At 40.1% G+C, this 18,189-nt stretch overlaps 6 protein-coding genes across 7 annotated transcripts; 3 read left to right on the top strand and 3 right to left on the bottom strand.

The window, feature by feature from the left end:
• Positions 202-1,739, bottom strand: LOC18606949 (probable aspartic protease At2g35615). Its single transcript, XM_007040859.2, has one exon. It carries the CDS (start codon positions 1,718-1,720, stop codon positions 344-346), a length of 1,377 nt encoding a protein of 458 aa, XP_007040921.2. The 5' UTR covers positions 1,721-1,739; the 3' UTR covers positions 202-343.
• LOC18606947 lies at positions 3,214-4,486 on the bottom strand. Its single transcript, XM_007040857.2, has one exon. The coding sequence runs from the start codon at positions 4,243-4,245 to the stop codon at positions 3,490-3,492; it is 756 nt and encodes a 251-aa protein (XP_007040919.2). The 5' UTR covers positions 4,246-4,486; the 3' UTR covers positions 3,214-3,489.
• On the top strand, positions 5,252-7,615 carry LOC18606946 (serine/threonine-protein kinase At5g01020). 2 transcript variants are annotated; one of them, XM_018117246.1, is made up of 5 exons: positions 5,252-5,744; positions 5,850-5,985; positions 6,170-6,297; positions 6,441-6,564; positions 6,773-7,615. In XM_018117246.1, the coding sequence occupies exons 1-5, from the start codon at positions 5,328-5,330 to the stop codon at positions 7,213-7,215; spliced, it is 1,248 nt and encodes a 415-aa protein (XP_017972735.1). In that variant the 5' UTR covers positions 5,252-5,327; the 3' UTR covers positions 7,216-7,615. The 2 variants fall into 2 exon arrangements, with proteins under 2 accessions (XP_017972735.1, XP_007040918.2); XM_007040856.2 differs by having other exon boundaries at positions 6,170-6,306.
• Positions 8,184-9,941, top strand: LOC18606945 (GDP-mannose-dependent alpha-(1-2)-phosphatidylinositol mannosyltransferase). The gene has a single exon (XM_007040855.2). The coding sequence runs from the start codon at positions 8,294-8,296 to the stop codon at positions 9,758-9,760; it is 1,467 nt and encodes a 488-aa protein (XP_007040917.2). The 5' UTR covers positions 8,184-8,293; the 3' UTR covers positions 9,761-9,941.
• On the top strand, positions 10,032-13,362 carry LOC18606944 (RINT1-like protein MAG2L). The gene is made up of 4 exons (XM_007040854.2): positions 10,032-10,473; positions 10,576-10,674; positions 11,156-11,271; positions 11,351-13,362. Exons 1-4 carry the CDS (start codon positions 10,167-10,169, stop codon positions 13,316-13,318), a joined length of 2,490 nt encoding a protein of 829 aa, XP_007040916.2. The 5' UTR covers positions 10,032-10,166; the 3' UTR covers positions 13,319-13,362.
• On the bottom strand, positions 13,602-17,777 carry LOC18606943 (cyclin-dependent kinase C-2). Its single transcript, XM_007040852.2, has 12 exons — positions 17,403-17,777; positions 17,171-17,252; positions 16,989-17,079; positions 16,799-16,828; positions 16,600-16,709; positions 16,438-16,510; positions 16,222-16,342; positions 15,978-16,095; positions 15,482-15,621; positions 15,169-15,226; positions 14,494-14,564; positions 13,602-14,400 (listed from the first exon to the last, which is right to left on the bottom strand). The coding sequence occupies exons 1-12, from the start codon at positions 17,510-17,512 to the stop codon at positions 13,854-13,856; spliced, it is 1,551 nt and encodes a 516-aa protein (XP_007040914.2). The 5' UTR covers positions 17,513-17,777; the 3' UTR covers positions 13,602-13,853.

The following is an 18,189-nucleotide window of genomic DNA, read 5'->3' as shown; positions in this document are numbered from 1 at the left end:
TTGGACTGCAGTGTGGTAGTACCAAGCACCAACTGCTCCACTAGTCCTAGATATAACCCTTTTTCTCATTTTTAATGTATCAGTTCACAATTATCCATTTTATACTATCTCCTACTTTTCTTTATTTCTTTTTTCTTGGCTTCAAATTATGTGTCCGAACTCTCTGATCATAAGCATGTGAAAATTTTAAGAATATTTAGGAAAAATTGCCAATCGACCACTTTCTCAACCTTCTCTCATGGGATTGAGCAAGGGAATTCTGATATATGGATTATATATTCATATTATTATCACATCACATATAACATCTATAACCAATTGCAACTGCAAATTTAACAACTTATCACATCAAAGGCTTGGTGCAGTCAGTTGGCGTGAAGGAGACAGTTCTCTCTTCTAGGTCGTAGCTGACCAAGAAATCCATCTGAGACAGGTTCCCAAAAATGGCTATGTCATTGGATGGTACGATGGTGAAGCACACCATGTCTTCCTGCACTTGGGCGAACGTATTCCATGGCTGCAACTTCACGTCCGCACCACTAAAATGAAACGTTATTACGGGAAGATCTATGTCCTTAGCGCCCTTAAAACAGGGGCTGAGAAGGCCCTTGGGGTCACTCACTCGTTTGGCCTCAATTGCTTCCTCCAAGGCGGATTCAAGACTGTTATAGAACTCTGACTCCAGGAATGTCAATGTTGTCCCAGAGTCGATGATGATGTTGCCTAATTTCTCCGTTGGTGATGCAGATGATCCGCCATAGGCCAACCTTCTGTCTCCAACACTGATAGCCTCTAACGTTATGAAGTAATACGTTGAAGGGTTTTTGTCAACTAAGGGAGTTGAAACAGCAGCAGCATCCGATTCCGTTGCAGTACCAAATATTATTCTGCTTGAAGCACACGGCTCCTCTGCATACGCAGTGGGAGCCAGACAGTAGGAAAACTTCCCACGGATTGATTTATCCAATTGTTTGACTAGAGAAAGGGGACCTCCACCAAGGCCAACAATACCGGAACCTACATCATCGAATGTGCCACCGTTGCTGTGTCCACAGCCGAACACAAGGTTTGGAAAGGAAAGTACTGGACTACTGCGAGTAGAGACGCCGATGGTGAACTTTTCAAGAGCAACGTTTCCTTTGGTGAAGGAGCGGTCTCCATAGGAATAGCTGTATTTACAAGCGTTCTGCTGATCGCAGACTCTTTCAGAGCTATCCAATGCATTGCAGGAATTAGACCCGCAGGGAAGGTTCTTGTACGTGGAGGACTTTCTGGGATCAAAGAGAGGAGGCTTTTGCCCATAACATTGTTCACAAGGCTTACACTGCACCCAGGTGAGATCGCTGCCAGTATCAGCTATTCCAAGCACTGAAACAGGTGGGGTTCCGATGGAAAATTTCATGAAATATTCTCCACCGCTTGACACTGTATCCGACTGGAGTGCCTTGGAAGTATAATTATTACTACTTTCAGGATTTGGCCTGAAACGATTAATGCGAGAGATAGAGCGATTGTAAGCATTGTACAAGCGATCAAATCGGGTTTCAAGAGGGTTGTAAAGCGGGGAGATTGGGGAGTCACGGTGTATCAGGTCCACACTAAAGCTGCTAGGCATTGCTTTTGCAGCTGAAAACACCAACAACTGATGAGTTAAGCATATGCACATTACCGAAACAAGAGCAGCAGACAAGAGTGAACAGGCTCTGAAAGTTGAGGCCATGATTTCGGGTTTGGAGAGATGAAACTGATACGAGCTAGCTAGGTGTTTAAGGTGGCAGAAATATTTATAGCAGAATGAGAATGGGGCGGGGGAAGATTAAAAAGTGAGCTGAAACGAATTAGGGAATAATGCGGAAGATCAGTAGGAACACTAATAGTGACTTTGGTGTATTCAATCCATCATCAATTAGTGTAGGTTATACTATTTATACCTGCCGGGGAGGGTAGCCGTTAACGTAAGAAGTTAATCTGTTGTACATTTAACTTGTCAAAATGATTTAGATTCGACAATTCTACTAGTATTGATAGGTTATGTACAATTTAGGGGACTGGAAAAATTATACACAAAAAAGAAGGGAGCATACCTCATCCTAACAATTATAATTGCAATATAATTAACCAATCATAATACATCTCTTTGGAGGGTTTCATCTTAATTTGCTTTTAATTGTCATATATGGACGGTACAAATTCTGGTAACCGCCCCTATATATCTTCCATCTGAGCAATTCTATTCTATTATTTACCTGAATTGCTTGAGGAGCCGAAAGGGGAAAGGAAAGCCATGTTGTTCCATTATTAGCAACAAATTTAACTACAAAAGACTGCTGACTTTGCTATTATTGCATGCCAAAATAAAAGTAATTGTCACACATACTTCTTAGAGGCTAATTAACTCTGCCTACTCAATGCAATCTATGCTATAAACTACTTTAGCTTTTCAAGCAATCTATGCATTTTCTCTGGGGAACACTAAGACAACAAAGACTATCTAGCATCCTATCCAATCTTCCTTTCTCTTGTTTGCGGAATTATCTAGCATCTATATCTATTCATCTCACGTGTACCAAATTGCAACTGCAGACTTCCTGCTTGGTCACGCCACCGGCGATTGCCAGAGCAAATACTTGATTGAAACTTGATGCGAAAGTCAGCCTTGTCCATTTGTTGAATAGCTACCTGAATTGGCTCTTGCAGGTGACAACCAGAGGGCTGGGAGAAGCCATATCCATGAGGTTTCACTTGTCCAACGTTTGGGTAATCATTGATTATTTCATCAGTTGAAAATTTATCTAAAAAAAGGTACACAAGGTTTAGCATCCAGGGTTAGATATGATATGCCACATACCATTTACCTTAATAGTACATCCAAACCATGTTAATTTTAAGGCCACATCCCCAAAGGAACTAATTAATATGCTGAGCTCAAATATAAGGCCGTTGTTTATGGGTAGTCTATGCTTAAAAGCATTTATAAATGTAAAGGATGATTAAAAAAAAGGAGGGGGAAAAAGGTGAAGAGGAGGCTTGACCAAAATAAGTGGTTCGCCACTCAGGAAAATTTAATTGTTCTCAGCTGATCTGATGCCTAAGTAGCCTTCAAAGACATACAGAATATGATTAGACAATGTGGCTTCCACCATGAAGTAGAATGTGGACCTTTGGCACCTTGCATACTTGACAACCATCACCATCTCACCAAACTATGGCTTGTCGAAAGGATGTTTATTGAAAAAGTATAACAATTTACAAAATACTTAGTATAGCAATTAGCATGTAACAGAAAAGATGACAGAGTATAACATGAGCTAACATCATTAGAATAACTAAAGATACCTAAACAAGTGTATGATTGGAGTAGAAAGAAGAGAATATGAAAAATAAACTCAATCTATGGGTGCATGATACCTTTGGATTCCAGTCCCCCCTTGCCCATATTAAAAAGAAAAATACACTTATCCAGAAAAAAAATGAAAATGAAAAGTATAGTCATTTAGCATGTTCATCATCACTGTGACTAAGCTCATCTTCAATGCCAGGAAAGGTCATCCTTGCGGATGCTTGCTTTGCCCAATTAACTATCTTTTCTGCCTCCCGGCTAATCTTGTCTTGTTCCTTGATTGCGTTGTTGAGCATGCTTTGCTGTTCTTTGACTGAAAAAGTAGTAAAATTGGACAGGAATTCATCAGAATCAAGAGCGGTACCCAGCACCCTATTTTCCTTGTTTTTCTTAGAAATCTTTTTGGGAGAACACCAAAAGCACCCAGCTTTTTGGGGTGGAGAAGAATCCGGAGGCAAAGGAGAAGCAAATGAGCGAGAATTTGATGGGAGGCGATTTTTGGGTACTGAAGGAGAGAAGAGTGCATTTTGGGGGCTAGAATCTGAAATAGAGGGAGGTGAAGAAGGTGTCTGTTTGGGTTTGAAAGAGTATTTCCGTTGTGGGCTATCATGGGAATCAGAGTGGCAATCCTTGTCTGGACTTTGATGAGTTGTGCGGGTTATAGGCACAGGAAAGGATTTGAGTCGGCAGAATCGGGAGTCCAAATCGGACGGAAGGACGGAGTGGGCGAGAGCAGAGCAGTTGATAGCAGAGAGCTGCTCCAGTACGCACAGGTCTTGTGCTTGGGAGATGACTTCTTCTACAGCCGACTCATCTGTATCAGATAAGAAACCAAAATCTGCCATTATTTTTGAGGAAGAAGGAGCCTGCCTGCAGGTGGAATCAACCACAGGGCAACTGTGCATCAAAGAAGAAGAAAGGAACACAAGGTGCTCGCCGCCCAGTCGGCGGTGCAGTAGGGGACTTTATGCGCAAGGGGGTAACGGCTAATTGTGGGCTGGCTTTGGGTGCTGGGACCCTGAACTTGGGATCTTTTTGACCTTCTGCAGGAGCTGGGCTGCTAGGAACCCAGCCCTCCAAAGGGGCGCGGGTTCTTCCGCCCAAAGTTACTAACTTAGCCAGAGCCTTTTTCTTTTCCGTGCTAATCGTTGATTTACTTGTAATAAATACTATCTAAAACATAAGTTATCTTTTCATTTTCTTAACTAAAAATATTAATAGTTTTGGATAATTAGTGGATCCTGAACCTTCCTAAGTGAACTTTATATTTCTTGTAATTGGATGATTTATGCCTAAAAAATAGAAAACAAATAATCCCAGTTACTCTAATCAAAAGGAAAAAACAGTTAAAATTAAATTAATGTGAGAGAGGGAGAAAAGACAAAAGGTGATCCACCCCAAGCTAATTAAAGAAAGCCAAAAAGCCAAGACAGAAGACACTGGTATAAAATAAAAGCATGTGTTTTGGTAATCGGTTGTTGAAAAATGAAATGGAGTAGCTAGCTAGGATTAGGAAAAAGGGGTAAAATAATTGCACACATCATTCTCAACTGCTCTGCTTCTCCTTTGAAGAAAACATATTACAATTGCTGCTCTCATCACTCCTGCACAAAATGCTTTTCTTTATAATATACAGTGAGTCCAAAGAGCAAATTGCTGTTCCCATTCATTTTAAGAGCTAATTAACTACTTGGAACTCACAGCATAGAGACACTACGTAGGTGACAAATCAAAGAACGAATCAAGCAAAGAAAAAGGCAAACTGTCCCATTTAGTAGAGTTGTTAGAGCAGTTGAAGAAAGAATGTGCCTGTCTAGCCTTCTATTAGATAACAAACTGATGAATTCTTTCTTTATATTATATATGATATATATATATATATATATATATATATATATATATATATATATATATGATGTCTAGTAGCCAATAATCCATTACCAACACCCACAATCTCATCATCTCCTCTTGGTTTGTCTTGGTAACCATGACTGACTCCTCCAAGCCTTGGAGACCATTCGCTGCAAATTGTTGTTCAGCTGATGACCAAACAATTTTTGGCAATTTCAGCCGTTGCAGGCCATCCAGATCTGACTTCTCCAAGAACATTGCTCCATTACCATCGTTTCGACGATTGTCCTACTCTGATCTTAGTCGTTCATCGTCCACGCGCATCACCGAGGATCTTGCACAATCCTTTGGGCCTGATTTGTACGATTTCCAGCTAAGCGAGCTGCGGGCTATAACCCAGAATTTTGCGAGCAATTATCTGTTAGGAGAAGGTGGGTTCGGGACTGTGCATAAAGGCTACGTGGATGACAATTTTAGGCAGGGTTTGAAGGCTCAAGCTGTAGCTGTCAAGCTATTGGATATTGAAGGCCTCCAAGGACACCGTGAATGGCTTGTAAACAAATATATAGAATCCTTTTTCTTTTTCTTTTTTTTTTAATTGCTAATTCCTAAAGCAATTGAGTGATGGCTTAGCATCGCTAGAAATATTCTTGTACAGGCAGAAGTAATATTCTTGGGGCAGCTTCGGCATCCACACTTGGTCAAATTGATTGGCTATTGCTGTGAGGACGAACAACGTCTTCTTGTATATGAGTTCATGCCCAGAGGCAGTTTGGAGAATCATTTGTTCAAAAGTTAGTTTCACAAATTAAACTAAAGCAGCCTTAATTATCAGACAAGTTTAAACTCAATTGTATATATATATATATATGTATGTATATCAGTAATTCTCATGCTGTAAACAGGCCCTAATGAAAGTACCACTTTGTTGAAATCAAGTCTCGATTTTCATTTTAAAATGTTAAACTTGATTTGCAGGGATCTCAACATCATTGCCGTGGGGCACCAGATTGAAGATTGCCATTGGAGCTGCAAAAGGGCTTGCATTCTTGCATGGGGCTGAGAATCCTGTCATATATCGTGACTTCAAAACTTCCAATATCTTGGTTGATTCTGTGTGTACTTTGTAGCGTGTTATATAATTACTCTCTCTAATTTATCATTCACAAAGCTCTATGCATATACATATATGCAAGACTACCATTTGCTTTGATTGCTCTTAATTAATTTGGTGTATTAAATATGTCAGGATTTTACAGCAAAATTATCGGATTTTGGACTTGCCAAGATGGGGCCTGAGGGCTCAAACACGCACGTCACAACTCGCGTTATGGGCACCTATGGCTATGCTGCCCCAGAATATGTATCGACAGGTATATATTATATACATTATACATAGTTATGATAAAGCGCAAATGCAAGGAATGAAAGGAAAAGACAATTCCACTTTTGGAGTTAATGTTTTCAACGATTTTAATAATATTCCAGCACCAGCAGAAAATGTAGTAGCAGTATAATCAGTTTCCATCCGATGGACAGGAACTGATGACAGACACTATTCTATGAATAATTTATATTCAGGTCACTTGACGACGAAAAGTGATGTTTACAGCTTTGGAGTGGTACTATTAGAATTGCTTACAGGGAGAAGATCAGTGGAGAAATCAAGGTCTAAGAACGAGCAAATCCTTGTCGATTGGGCTAAGCCTTACTTGAGTAGCAGTCGGAGGCTGCGCTATATAATGGACCCAAGACTCAGCGGGCAGTATTCCGTTAAAGGAGCAAAAGAGATGGCTCTTCTGGCATTACAATGCATCAGTTTGAACCCTAAAGACAGGCCAAGGATGCCAGCCATTGTTCAAACTCTGGAAGCCCTGCAACAGTATAAGGACATGGCGGTCTCCTGCGGTCAATGGCCTGTATCTGTGTCACCAAAATCCACTAAAACTAATGGACCTAAATTCAGGGGCGCACAAGGTAGAGGTAAGCTGACTGCAACTACTGCAAATGGGAAGGCCGCATGATACCAAGTTTGGAACCTACTTGAGTGTAAATTATTAGTATATATAATGGAATATATTTGAGCATAAATTGTGGGGTGATGAATGACATATGGGCCACGCACAGGCACAGCACAGGGTATGAGTCAAAATTGATGGAAATTAAGCTAATCTTTGTTGGACCGGACCTAATCAGGATTCAGGCATCATTTTAAGGATACCTTGTCGGCATTCAAAATCAAAGAGTGGTGGATCATGAGTTGAATCGCATGCAAGCATCTGGCTTGCAGCTTTTACCTTTGTGCATAGACAGGAATTGAGGTTGTGAAGGTGCTTTAAGCCTAAGCCATTTTGCAGCATTTTAATCCCTAAGTCTAACCTCTGGTGTGCGGTTTGCCATTGTCAAAATTGACATGCGAGCGTCGGCTTCAAACTAATGACGACGAACCACGCCATCCGCTTCACTTTAGACTTTTTTCAGACGCTGGTTTTGACCCCGTTGGCTTCTATATTAAATATACTAAATAAATTGAAGCCCATAATATTTAAAATTTTCATTGCTTCTTACCTTCCTCATTGAATTTCGACTTTAATAAAATGTGCTGGCAGGTAAGTGCGTATCAGAAGAAGCAAAGTGAAAAGAGGAAATTGTTGGCCAGCTTTTTTGTGAGTGCACATGGCATGGTGATGGTATTCTATATAAAACAAATTCAGTACTACGTTAATACTATACAGTAGAAGAGTAAATCCAAATAAACACTATGTTTACAAATTCATTAATTAGGAAAATAAATTATCAACATGAAAACAAAAGTCATGGAAAATAGTAGCAGTAAAGCAAGCATGCATGCATGATGATCTGCCTTTTGAATTTCTGTTTAGAGGGGGCGTGAGAAACGCACTAAAACCTTTTAAAAAGTAAACCCCAAAATCCAATGCATTTGCTAAAGTGCGTGCCCACCCCATTTTCCTCCCTCACTTTTGCATTTGCTGCCTAGAAATTGTCTCATTCTATGAATCTATGAATCAAAAACACCCCTCTCTCTAACCTTTCATCACATCACAATCCCCCCAATAGGAAAAAAAGAAAAGAAAGAAAGAAATGGCCTTCTACAGCAAACCCAAGAAGCCCCATCTCATCTCTTTCCACTCCAATCTCAATCTGTGCACGACTCTTTTCTTCCTACTTGTCTTCACCGTTCCGCTCTTGTTTCTCCTCCACACCTGCACCTACTCCCTCTGCACCACTTTTGCCCCAAACAACGTCAACTCTTGGTCAGGTGACCTTCGAAAGGCTGAATTTGCGTGGAACCGGCTTCCTTTCACCCAAATTCAACCCCCGCCAATCAGACTCAAGATCGCTGTTTTCTCCCGAAAATGGCCTATTGGCACCACCCCAGGCGGCATGGAGCGCCATGCCTACACCTTGCACACCGCTCTAGCTCGCCGTGGCCACCAAGTTCATGTGTTTACATCCCCTGTTGATGGTGGAAAAGCTCCCCCTGATACCCCGACCTCTTCTGCTAACTCCCCACGAATTCACTGCCACGAAGGTGAAGCTGGTAAGTGGCGATACAACAAGGCTTGGGAGCTCTTCAATGAAGAGAGCCAGCGTGGACCATTCGACGTCATTCATTCCGAAAGCGTGGCTCTTCCTCATTGGTTGGCTCGCAATCTTAAGAATCTTGCTGTTTCATGGCATGGCATAGCCCTCGAAAGCTTACAATCAAGTATTTACCAAGATTTAACTCGTAAACCCAATGAACCGATGTCGCCTGCTTTTAACGTGAGTTTATATGGAGTTGTCCCAAAAGTGCTTAACGAAATAAGGTTCTTCCACAACTATGCTCATCATGTTGCAATCAGTGATAGTTGCGGGGAGATGTTGAGGGATGTGTATCAGATTCCTAGGAAAAGAGTCCATGTCATCCTCAATGGTGTTGATGAAAATGGTTTTCGAAACGACTTATCCTTAGGCCTTTACTTCCGGTCTAAGATTGGTGTCCCCAGAAATGGTAGTTTGGTGCTAGGTGTGGCGGGAAGGTTGGTGAAGGATAAAGGGCATCCTTTGCTTTATGAAGCTTTCTCCAAGCTCATAAGAAAGCACCCTGATGTGTATTTGCTCGTTGCTGGGTCTGGACCATGGGAGCAACGATACAAGGAATTAGGCCCTCGCGTACTAGTTTTGGGTTCTATGGCTCCATCCCAACTCAGGGCTTTTTACAATGCAATCGATATCTTTGTGAATCCAACACTCAGGCCTCAAGGGTTAGACCTCACTCTTATGGAAGCAATGATGAGCGGAAAACCGGTCATGGCATCAAGGTTTCCAAGCATTCAAGGCAGTATTGTTGTTGATGATGAGTTGGGGTTCATGTTTTCTCCCAACGTGGACTCGTTGTTGGAAGCGTTAGAGGGGGTGGTGAGGGAAGGCCCAAAGAGGCTAGCGCAAAGGGGAAAGGCATCGCAGGAGTATGCAGCTTCCATGTTTACGGCAAGCAAGATGGCCCTGGCATATGAAAGATTGTTTCTTTGTATCAAAAACGACACATTTTGTGTCTATCCTTAGGATATAGTTCTATGCAGTCATAATATTAGTGCATTCTTTTTTAGTTCTATTTCTAGTAAAAATTCATTGCTTTCAACCTTGCATTCATCTAAAAGAATGAGGAACAATACCGTATTTGTATGCTACCAGCAAGTATCGACTCAATAATAATGTTGGCACTTTGGTCTGAGCCCAGACAACAGAGTAGTTGCCTAAAGTCTTAATGTGTCATTTGCCTCCATGTTGGAATGGGATTACATTCCCTACAACCATAAGAAGACCACACTAGTATTAGTTATTGGACTCGATAAGACAACCCAATAAGATTTGGGCCCAAAGCTGTGGGATTCTTTTTTTAATTTTTAAATTCAATTATTCCATTCAGAAATAAAGTTGGCAGGCACTGCGAATTTCTGAGAGTTGAGAAATGAGACGAGAGAGAGAGAGAGTCATGGAAGGATGGCATCCCCAATATCTAATTCTGCCGAAACTGGGTAAGCTATGCCGGCAGCAGGCAGAGTATCTGGACCAGCATTTCAAGACCCAAAAAGATGTTTCTTCATCTTCTTCTTGTCTGTTGTCGGAATGGACCAAGCACTGCACTGATTTCGACGCTTGTCTGCTACACCTGCGCACCACTCTCATGGAACGCGCCCTATCATGGATCTCTCGTTCTTTTCGAGCCAAAGCTTGCCTCGGCAATCTCAATCTCAGCCTCTATGCTTCCTCTCCCTGTTAGCACTCTGCAGAATATGTTGTTTGATTTTGCTTTTCATTCTCCGCCGTTACCTTTCTTTTCTTTTAATTACTATTATTTTGCATATTCGGGTCTGCAGATGGGACTGCTTCTCATAGAATGCGGAGGATTTTGGGTGAAGAACTGCCGCAGCTCACCCTTCAACTGCGCCGAATTCACAACATCCTCCAATATCTTGGTCAGCAAATCTGTAGCCCTTATCACAATAATTCCTTTGCAGATAGTTTAACGCTTAGTTATTCATCTTCTAAATTATCTACATAAAGTACTTATTCCTGAATTCTATGGCCTTGTTATGGAGTATGTTTCTTTATGCAAGTTTTTTCAAATGCCTAATTGTCAGGACACCAATTACGTATTAACCTCTATCTGCCTTCAAGTTAAAATGGAAAAACCTGCTGTCAATGGCAATGACTTCATACTGCTTTAGACTACGAAATCTCAGCTAATGCCAATACTCATAATTTATTGCTTAAGAATTGAGAATACTGGATGCTGGTAAAGAACATATTCTTCTGCTTTTTGAACGAGAGCACATATTTTTCAACTCTCAGCATGCAATCCTTTCTCTGCTTCTACATACAAGGTCATGGTTTGTGTAACCTTTTCCTAACTATGCCACCAAGCCTACAGCTTAGCTTGCCCTTTTTATATTACAGAAACCGCTCTTCGCTTAGAAGCTTTGGTAGGAGATCTTGAAGATGCAGTTTTCTGTTCTGGAATTCACAGTATGGGGAAGATGTTCACAAAGCTTTCAACTTCACTGTCTTCAAAAGTAACTACTCTGTTCCTATTTTTCCCTATTATTTCAGAATGCATCTCTACCATTATATCCAGACATTCTTGCGATGCAGGACTTTGGACTAAAGCAAGAAAGATTACTTCAAGCCATAAAAGCCATGAATGATATTGAGGATATGGTTATCAATGTTGAGAAATCCCATCAACAATGTCACCAACTTTTACAATCAGTTGATCATAGAGTAGATAAAACTTTGTCTGTTCTTCGACCAGAAGCTCTTGCAGAACATCGTGCCCTTCTTGCTTCTTTAGGCTGGCCTCCAAACTTTCTGACGTCAAAAGTTGAGGGTGGAGGGATCTCCGAGCTCCCAAACCCACTAGTTCTAATTCATAGAGATGAAAAGAAGTCTTATGCTCAAAGTTTTCAAGTGCTTTGTGCTCTGCAGCAACTGCAGACACGTAGAGAAGCGCGAAAGCTTGAAACTTTAGATCAAAAGGAGTGTGGCATACAGCTTTGGGCTATTGATGAACTAGTGTCTCCTATCGCAGAAAGAATGGAATATCACTTCTTGAAATGGGCTGAGCAGCCTGAGTTTATTTTTGCTCTTGTATTTAAAATTACTAGGGACTTTATAGTGGGAGTAAGTGATATTTTGCAGCCTATGATTGATGCAGCCAGATTGTCGAGCTATAGTGCCAACGAGGCTTGGGTTTCTGCAATGGTCCATATGCTTTCTGGGTTTTTAGCAAAAAGGGTTTTTCCTTCCTTGGCTGAAAGATATAAGAAGAAAGACATGAAATTCGAAGTTGTTTCATTGTGGCTTCATCTAGTTGACCTTATTGTTGGTTTCGATAAACAGATGCAGTCACTGGTAAGATCTGAAACTTGTCTCTTGTTGCCAGATGCTGAAAGGTATGGTGGGCTTTCAAGAGGGATATCAGTATTAATACTATTTTGTGATAGACCTGACTGGCTAAAGGTTTGGGCTAAGATGGAGCTCAAGGATGGCTGGAAGAAACTAAAAGCAGTGCTGAAAGATGCAAGAGCTTGGCTAATTGATGACAAACATAGAGTTGACTTTAATGTTAGTACGGTATCTGAAACTTTTTTGCTCTCTTCCAGAGAGGACCATAAAGCTCCATTGGTTGCAGAGTCTGCACTTAAAATTGCACAGGAAATGATGGATCGATGCCAAAATTTACCTGCTATTTTGGCACGTGTCAAATTTGTTAGATCAACTGTAGCTAGATTCTTCTGGTACTTTTCTAATGTATTGCTTCTGCATTGCAAGAATGCTGAATTTTCTCCTGAAAATCCTGATGATGGGGCCTTGGTCAGAGCATGTGAATCAATTAATGCTGCTAGATATGTTGAGTCTAAGCTGCAAGAATGGAGTGATGATGTAAGTTTTTTAGAAATGAAGATTGCTGAAAATGATTCTAACATCCAGAAAAAAGACAAAGTTGTTGATGATGGTTGTTTCTTTGAAGAGGAAATAAAATTCTTGGCTGAGCTAGAGACTAACTTGCTTATGGAAATCATTGCTGTAGTTCTTCGTCAGTTTGAAAATCTAACTTTGGAATGCGACCATAATGAGGACTACATTGATGAAGATCACAATTTGACTCCAAATAGAGATTCAGCAGCTACAGCATTGGCTGTGTCCAGTGGTTTTATTGAAGCTTTGGATTCTTTGAGGAGTCAGCTTCATGTTGTTAAGATTAATCTCAATCCAAAAGACTTCTTGGACTTGTGGCGAAGTGTGGCAGATGGGCTAGATCATTTTATTTCTGGTAGCATTTTTGCAAGTGATGTTCAGTTTTCAGGGAACCAAACCAATCAGTTTGGAACTGATATGCAAGCATTGTTCCTTGTGTTCCAACCATTTTGTGCTCGTCCTCAAGCATTTTTCCCTTGTATTAGAGATATCCTTAAGCTGTTAACAATCAGTAAGGAAGGGGTAAAGCAGTTGCTAGCAGCTTTATCGAGTAAGAAAAGTGAAAAATGCATGCAATTTTGTGGAGTTTCCCACTTATCTTTTGATCAAGTTGATAAAATTTTGAGGAATATGAAGTCTTGAGCTTGTTGTTATTGATAGAAGATAGAAATGGCTTGTTCTCTCCACCCCTACTCATTCTACTTTATGCTGCTTGTCCATGATTACGAGTTAAAATGGGAATTTTACAGATGATAGGATACTTGAGTGGAGCTAATGCAAATCCCTAACAACAGTTGTTGGGCTGCAGAAGCCTGGGAGTAGGAACAGCTCTTTGGGCTCTTAACAATTGCCATGACGAGGCACGCCCAGTGTATCTATCACCATTCCCCTTAGTGTCATTAGCAAGGGAGAACAGGAAACAGGATAAAAAGAACGAAAATCTCGTGAGATTAGAGTAATATTAAGAATGGGAGCAAAGCCAGCCATGTTGACACTTATGGATGGCAAAATCATATACTCAATAACTCCAGCTAATCAGAGGACAAAACTGGCCAGCGTTCACAAGTGCTTATCAGTCTCTTTTATCGCAATGACCTTGGACAACAAAACAAGCTTCTTTTCTAATTATCAATACATAATCCCGTGCTACTGATTACATAATTACCAAATCACAACATCACTGCTGCCAGCCATACTGTTGATTGCGGTTTCCACCCATCATGTTAGAGCCACGTCCAGCTCCAGAACTACCATAAGGACCACCTTGAGAGTAATTTGGAGCTCCAACTCCATAACCACTACCCCCACCACCCCTTGGACCAGCGCCAGGCATACTACTTGAGCCATATGGTGGGGCCCGTCCTTGTGGTGGATATGGCCCACTGCTATAACCTCCACCGCCGCCTTGACCACCACGATTTGGGTGATTGTATCCCCCACTGGTTCCACTTGGGGGATACCTACCAGGCCCACCTGCAGGTCCACGAGGCTTCCCATAATGGTGACTAGGCCCTGCAGCAACTGTGGGTTGAGAACCATGCATGGTTGGGTTAGGTCCAGGCCGCATCTGTGCATGTGCTTGCCCTGACTGCTGAATAGGCGGAAGGCGGGTGTGAGGTTGTGGATGCTGTAGTTTCTGACGCTTTGCATTTTCTTCATGTTGTCGCTGTTGCTGCCGCTTTTTCTTCGTTTGGAACTCATGTGATGATTCATATTTTGGCAAGCTGAACCAAAGCAAAAGTGGCCAATATCCATGTGTAACAAACATCATGAAATAAATATCACCTGAAAGGGAAATCAAAGCAACGGAATATAACCTCTTTGGATCGCAAGGTAATGGGTCTGTCCAGAAATACTCAGCATCAAGTGCATCCTTGGCGGATATTCTCTATGTTTAAACAACAAACAGAACAGAATGGTGAATTATTGATTAGAATATAGTCAAAATCAAAATATTCATTTTTTCTTCAGAGAAAACCGGTGCAAGTCTACAAGCAAGCATATAAATCTTCTCACATGAGAACTAGTTCCTAACTTTGAAACAGCTAAATCAGATCAGTGCTCAAGCTTCTCTTAATCACAATTACCAAGGTTAAATAACTTTTCTTATAAAAAGGATGGTCAAATTGCTATTTTCAGATTGCTATAATAAATCAACAACACAGTAAAATCAGCAAACTGATGAATATAGATTGGCTTAATTATCTGTTCGATGGTGCATCCGGATAAGACAAGAAGTTTGATGTTAAAAAATAAAAACCTACAACAACTTCTTTGTTTAATCCATTTAACCAACCATTGTTCATCCAAAATGCTGCATGTTTTAAAATGACTCCTAGGAGAAAACAATTCCTGTACAAATGAACCCTGAGATTAAGTCAATAGACATATGATTTAACAGCAAAGTATCCAGGAAAGCAGAGAAAGGGTCCCATTATTTATGTAGAACATAAATAAATGAATAAAAAGAAGAAAAATATATCACATGGTACCTGAGATGGATCAAGCATCAACATCCTCTCCAACAATTCCAAAGCATGACGGTCAAAACTATTGCATATATACAGATATGTCAGCCATGAGATGTAGACAAATTAAACTATAAACACATCTTGAAGTTTAATATATCACATTTATAGCATAAATAGACCATATGTCTATAGCTAAGTGTTCAGGCACACAGCCCTTGGGGGTGTGGAAGACCACTAGCCCAGGATTGGTTCCCAGATCCAGCCTATCTGATTATGACTCTCATAAATTCCCCTACAGGGAACAAAGTACTATCGACAGTGTATGTGAACTTACTGCCTAAAAACTTCTCGAAGACGTCTCTTCATTGGCCTTGTTGGCTTGAAGGTAGTATACCAAGGAATCTTCGAAACCCCAGGCCAGTTGACTTCATCTGGTGCTCCACACAGCTCGAATATCTTATTTAATTGTTCTGGCTGTAACAATTACAAGTATAGCATATCATACTGGTGTCTTGCAAGCAATTACCAGAATAAAGGTCCATGAAATAGGAAATAGATACCTGTTCAATTGCAAATGAGTAAGCTTACATGCGTTCACACATGATTTTGCTCAGAAGAGTGTGTGTGTGTGTTTGAGAGAGAGAGAACTCAATCCAAAATTACCCGAAAACTTTAATAGGTATCGAAGAAGATCTCAACTATCAGTTACCAACATGATCCTACCACATGGATTAGCTATTCTAAGGCCACTTGACTCATAAGACATCACAACCTTCAATTATGTCTTATCTTTAAAAATTCAATCAATTAATCAATACAAAGCAACTCGCCTCATCTTTTCCAGGAAAAATAGGCTTCCCATGCAAGAGCTCAGCAAAGATACAACCAACAGACCACATATCAACTGCAGGACCATACTTTGTTGCTCCAAGAAGGAGCTCTGGAGGTCTGTGAAATTGACAAAAAATGAGTAGTAAATCCTGCACTAGTTAAAAAATTTGAATGCATTTCTCAAGTTTCTCTTCAAATAACTTCCTAGGTGGTCACCAAAAACCATAAAGTAATAACACATACCTGTACCATAAAGTAATAACACGATTTGTGAGATTTGCATTGTGATCATTTGAGAATGAGCGGGCAAGCCCAAAATCTGCAAGCTTGAGGTTACCCTCATTGTCTATGAGAAGATTAGAGCCTGCAGCAAAGAGCAAGCACAAGTCACTTTGGATTCATAGTCAGAGACAAAATTATAATATTAAACATGGAAATAGATGGCATGCAGGTAAGAACCTTTGATATCACGGTGAAGTACTTGATTTACATGACAATAGTGAAGCCCTGTAAGAAGTTGCCTCATGTAGCACTGGAAGAAAAGGTAGCATAATTAGAGGAAATAAATTCTTGACGATTGAATGAAGAGAGTATTTCTTTTTCCTATAAAATAAGGGAAACCTTAATTTGGGGAACTGAAAATCTCATCCCAGGTCGATCAGCAAGGCCAGTCAAATCATGATCCATGTATTCAAAAACCATGTAAATTCCACCTTTATATTTATTACCATCTGCAATGCAAGAAACCAGCAAAGAGTTATATGGTAGGGAAGTTAGCGTGAGGTGATAACACTATTATTAAGAATTTAATGACACTTGCCTGGTCTACCCTGGTCGTCCTTCTCTGGACCTACGAATAAAAGAAATACAAAACCAGAAGATATAGAGGAAAGATGAAAGATGAAAGGAGTCAATGTAAGAGTGTGTCTTAAACAAATAAATAGATTAAAAGCAGTAGGCACAATTGCAAAGATGACGCTGCGTCATTAGTAGCAAGCGAGTGCAATTACCAGGAGAAGTGACAATCTCTTTGAGCTTAATTACGTTCTCATGGTGTAGCTTCTTCAGAATTTTAATTTCACGTATTGCAGTTATTGGGAACTGCAGAAAAGGAAGAAGCAGAACATAATTTTAATTTCTTTCTTTATAATAAAAATAAAAATAAAAAAGGGCATATTAGGCAACAACATACTCCTTCTCTCTCATTGTCCATGCGAATTTTCTTCAAAGCAACAATTTCACCGGTCTTTATTTCCTTGGCCATGTAAACTTGACTGCAACAAAGTATACTCACTAGTAACTAAATTAAATTAAATTGGCAACGAATGGTTATTAATGAAAGAGCAATGGCAACGCCAAAGAAAGAACAGAGAAAACCCTAAATTGAAAAAAGATAATAGGGGAAAGAAACAACAAGAACAGACCCGTAGGTACCCTCGCCAATCTGCTCGAGTTTTTCGAAACAATCGACGCTTCTGGATCCCCAACAAGGCGACTCGTTCAGATTAAGCTGCCCTGCCCCTGCTATGGCCATCTGATACTTTTGATTGATTCTTGATGATTGATGATTATTAATCACAAGGCAGCAACAGAATCTCAAACACCCCAAAGGCCAAAGTCCGACTCCTTCACGACGACCACCAGCAGCAGCAGGAGGAATGAAAGCTAGTAGCAGCGCAGAGGACCTCAATTTTCTTTCATGCCACCGATTGCCAATTGCCTAAGTGCCATTACCCTGTTTTTCTTTTCTTCATATTTTTTGGTTTATGTAAACCCACGCCAAGGCCCAAAAGAACGAAACATCTCCCTATGAAAATTAAAATCACTGCAATTACCAATTCTACCCTTTCCATTTTGGTTTGGTTTGGCTTTTCTTTTATTTTTGGCCTTTTTCTACAATTACAAAATAAGAACATTCAGCTCATTTATTAATCAAAACGTAGTAATTTCCTAATTTACCCTTTTCGGTTTTTCTAAATTTTGAAAAAAGAAAAAGTATTAATTAGATATGAAGTATATATAATATGGGAAAAATAATCTTTAGAGCCTGTTTGGTCTGAATTTTTTTTAACTTAAAAGTTATTATAAAGTTTTTGTGAAAAATAATAGTTTTTAAAATTAACTTAAAATTGTTTGATAAATTTTTTTTTATAAGTTTTTTTTATAAGTTATAATTTTTGTTAAAATTATCATAGAAGATATTTTTTTTAG

Source organism: Theobroma cacao, chromosome 3 (assembly GCF_000208745.1).
Source record: "Theobroma cacao cultivar B97-61/B2 chromosome 3, Criollo_cocoa_genome_V2, whole genome shotgun sequence".
NCBI lineage: Eukaryota > Viridiplantae > Streptophyta > Magnoliopsida > Malvales > Malvaceae > Theobroma > Theobroma cacao.
Note: the sequence above shows the minus strand (reverse complement) of the source record. Positions and strands in the feature narration are given on the sequence as shown.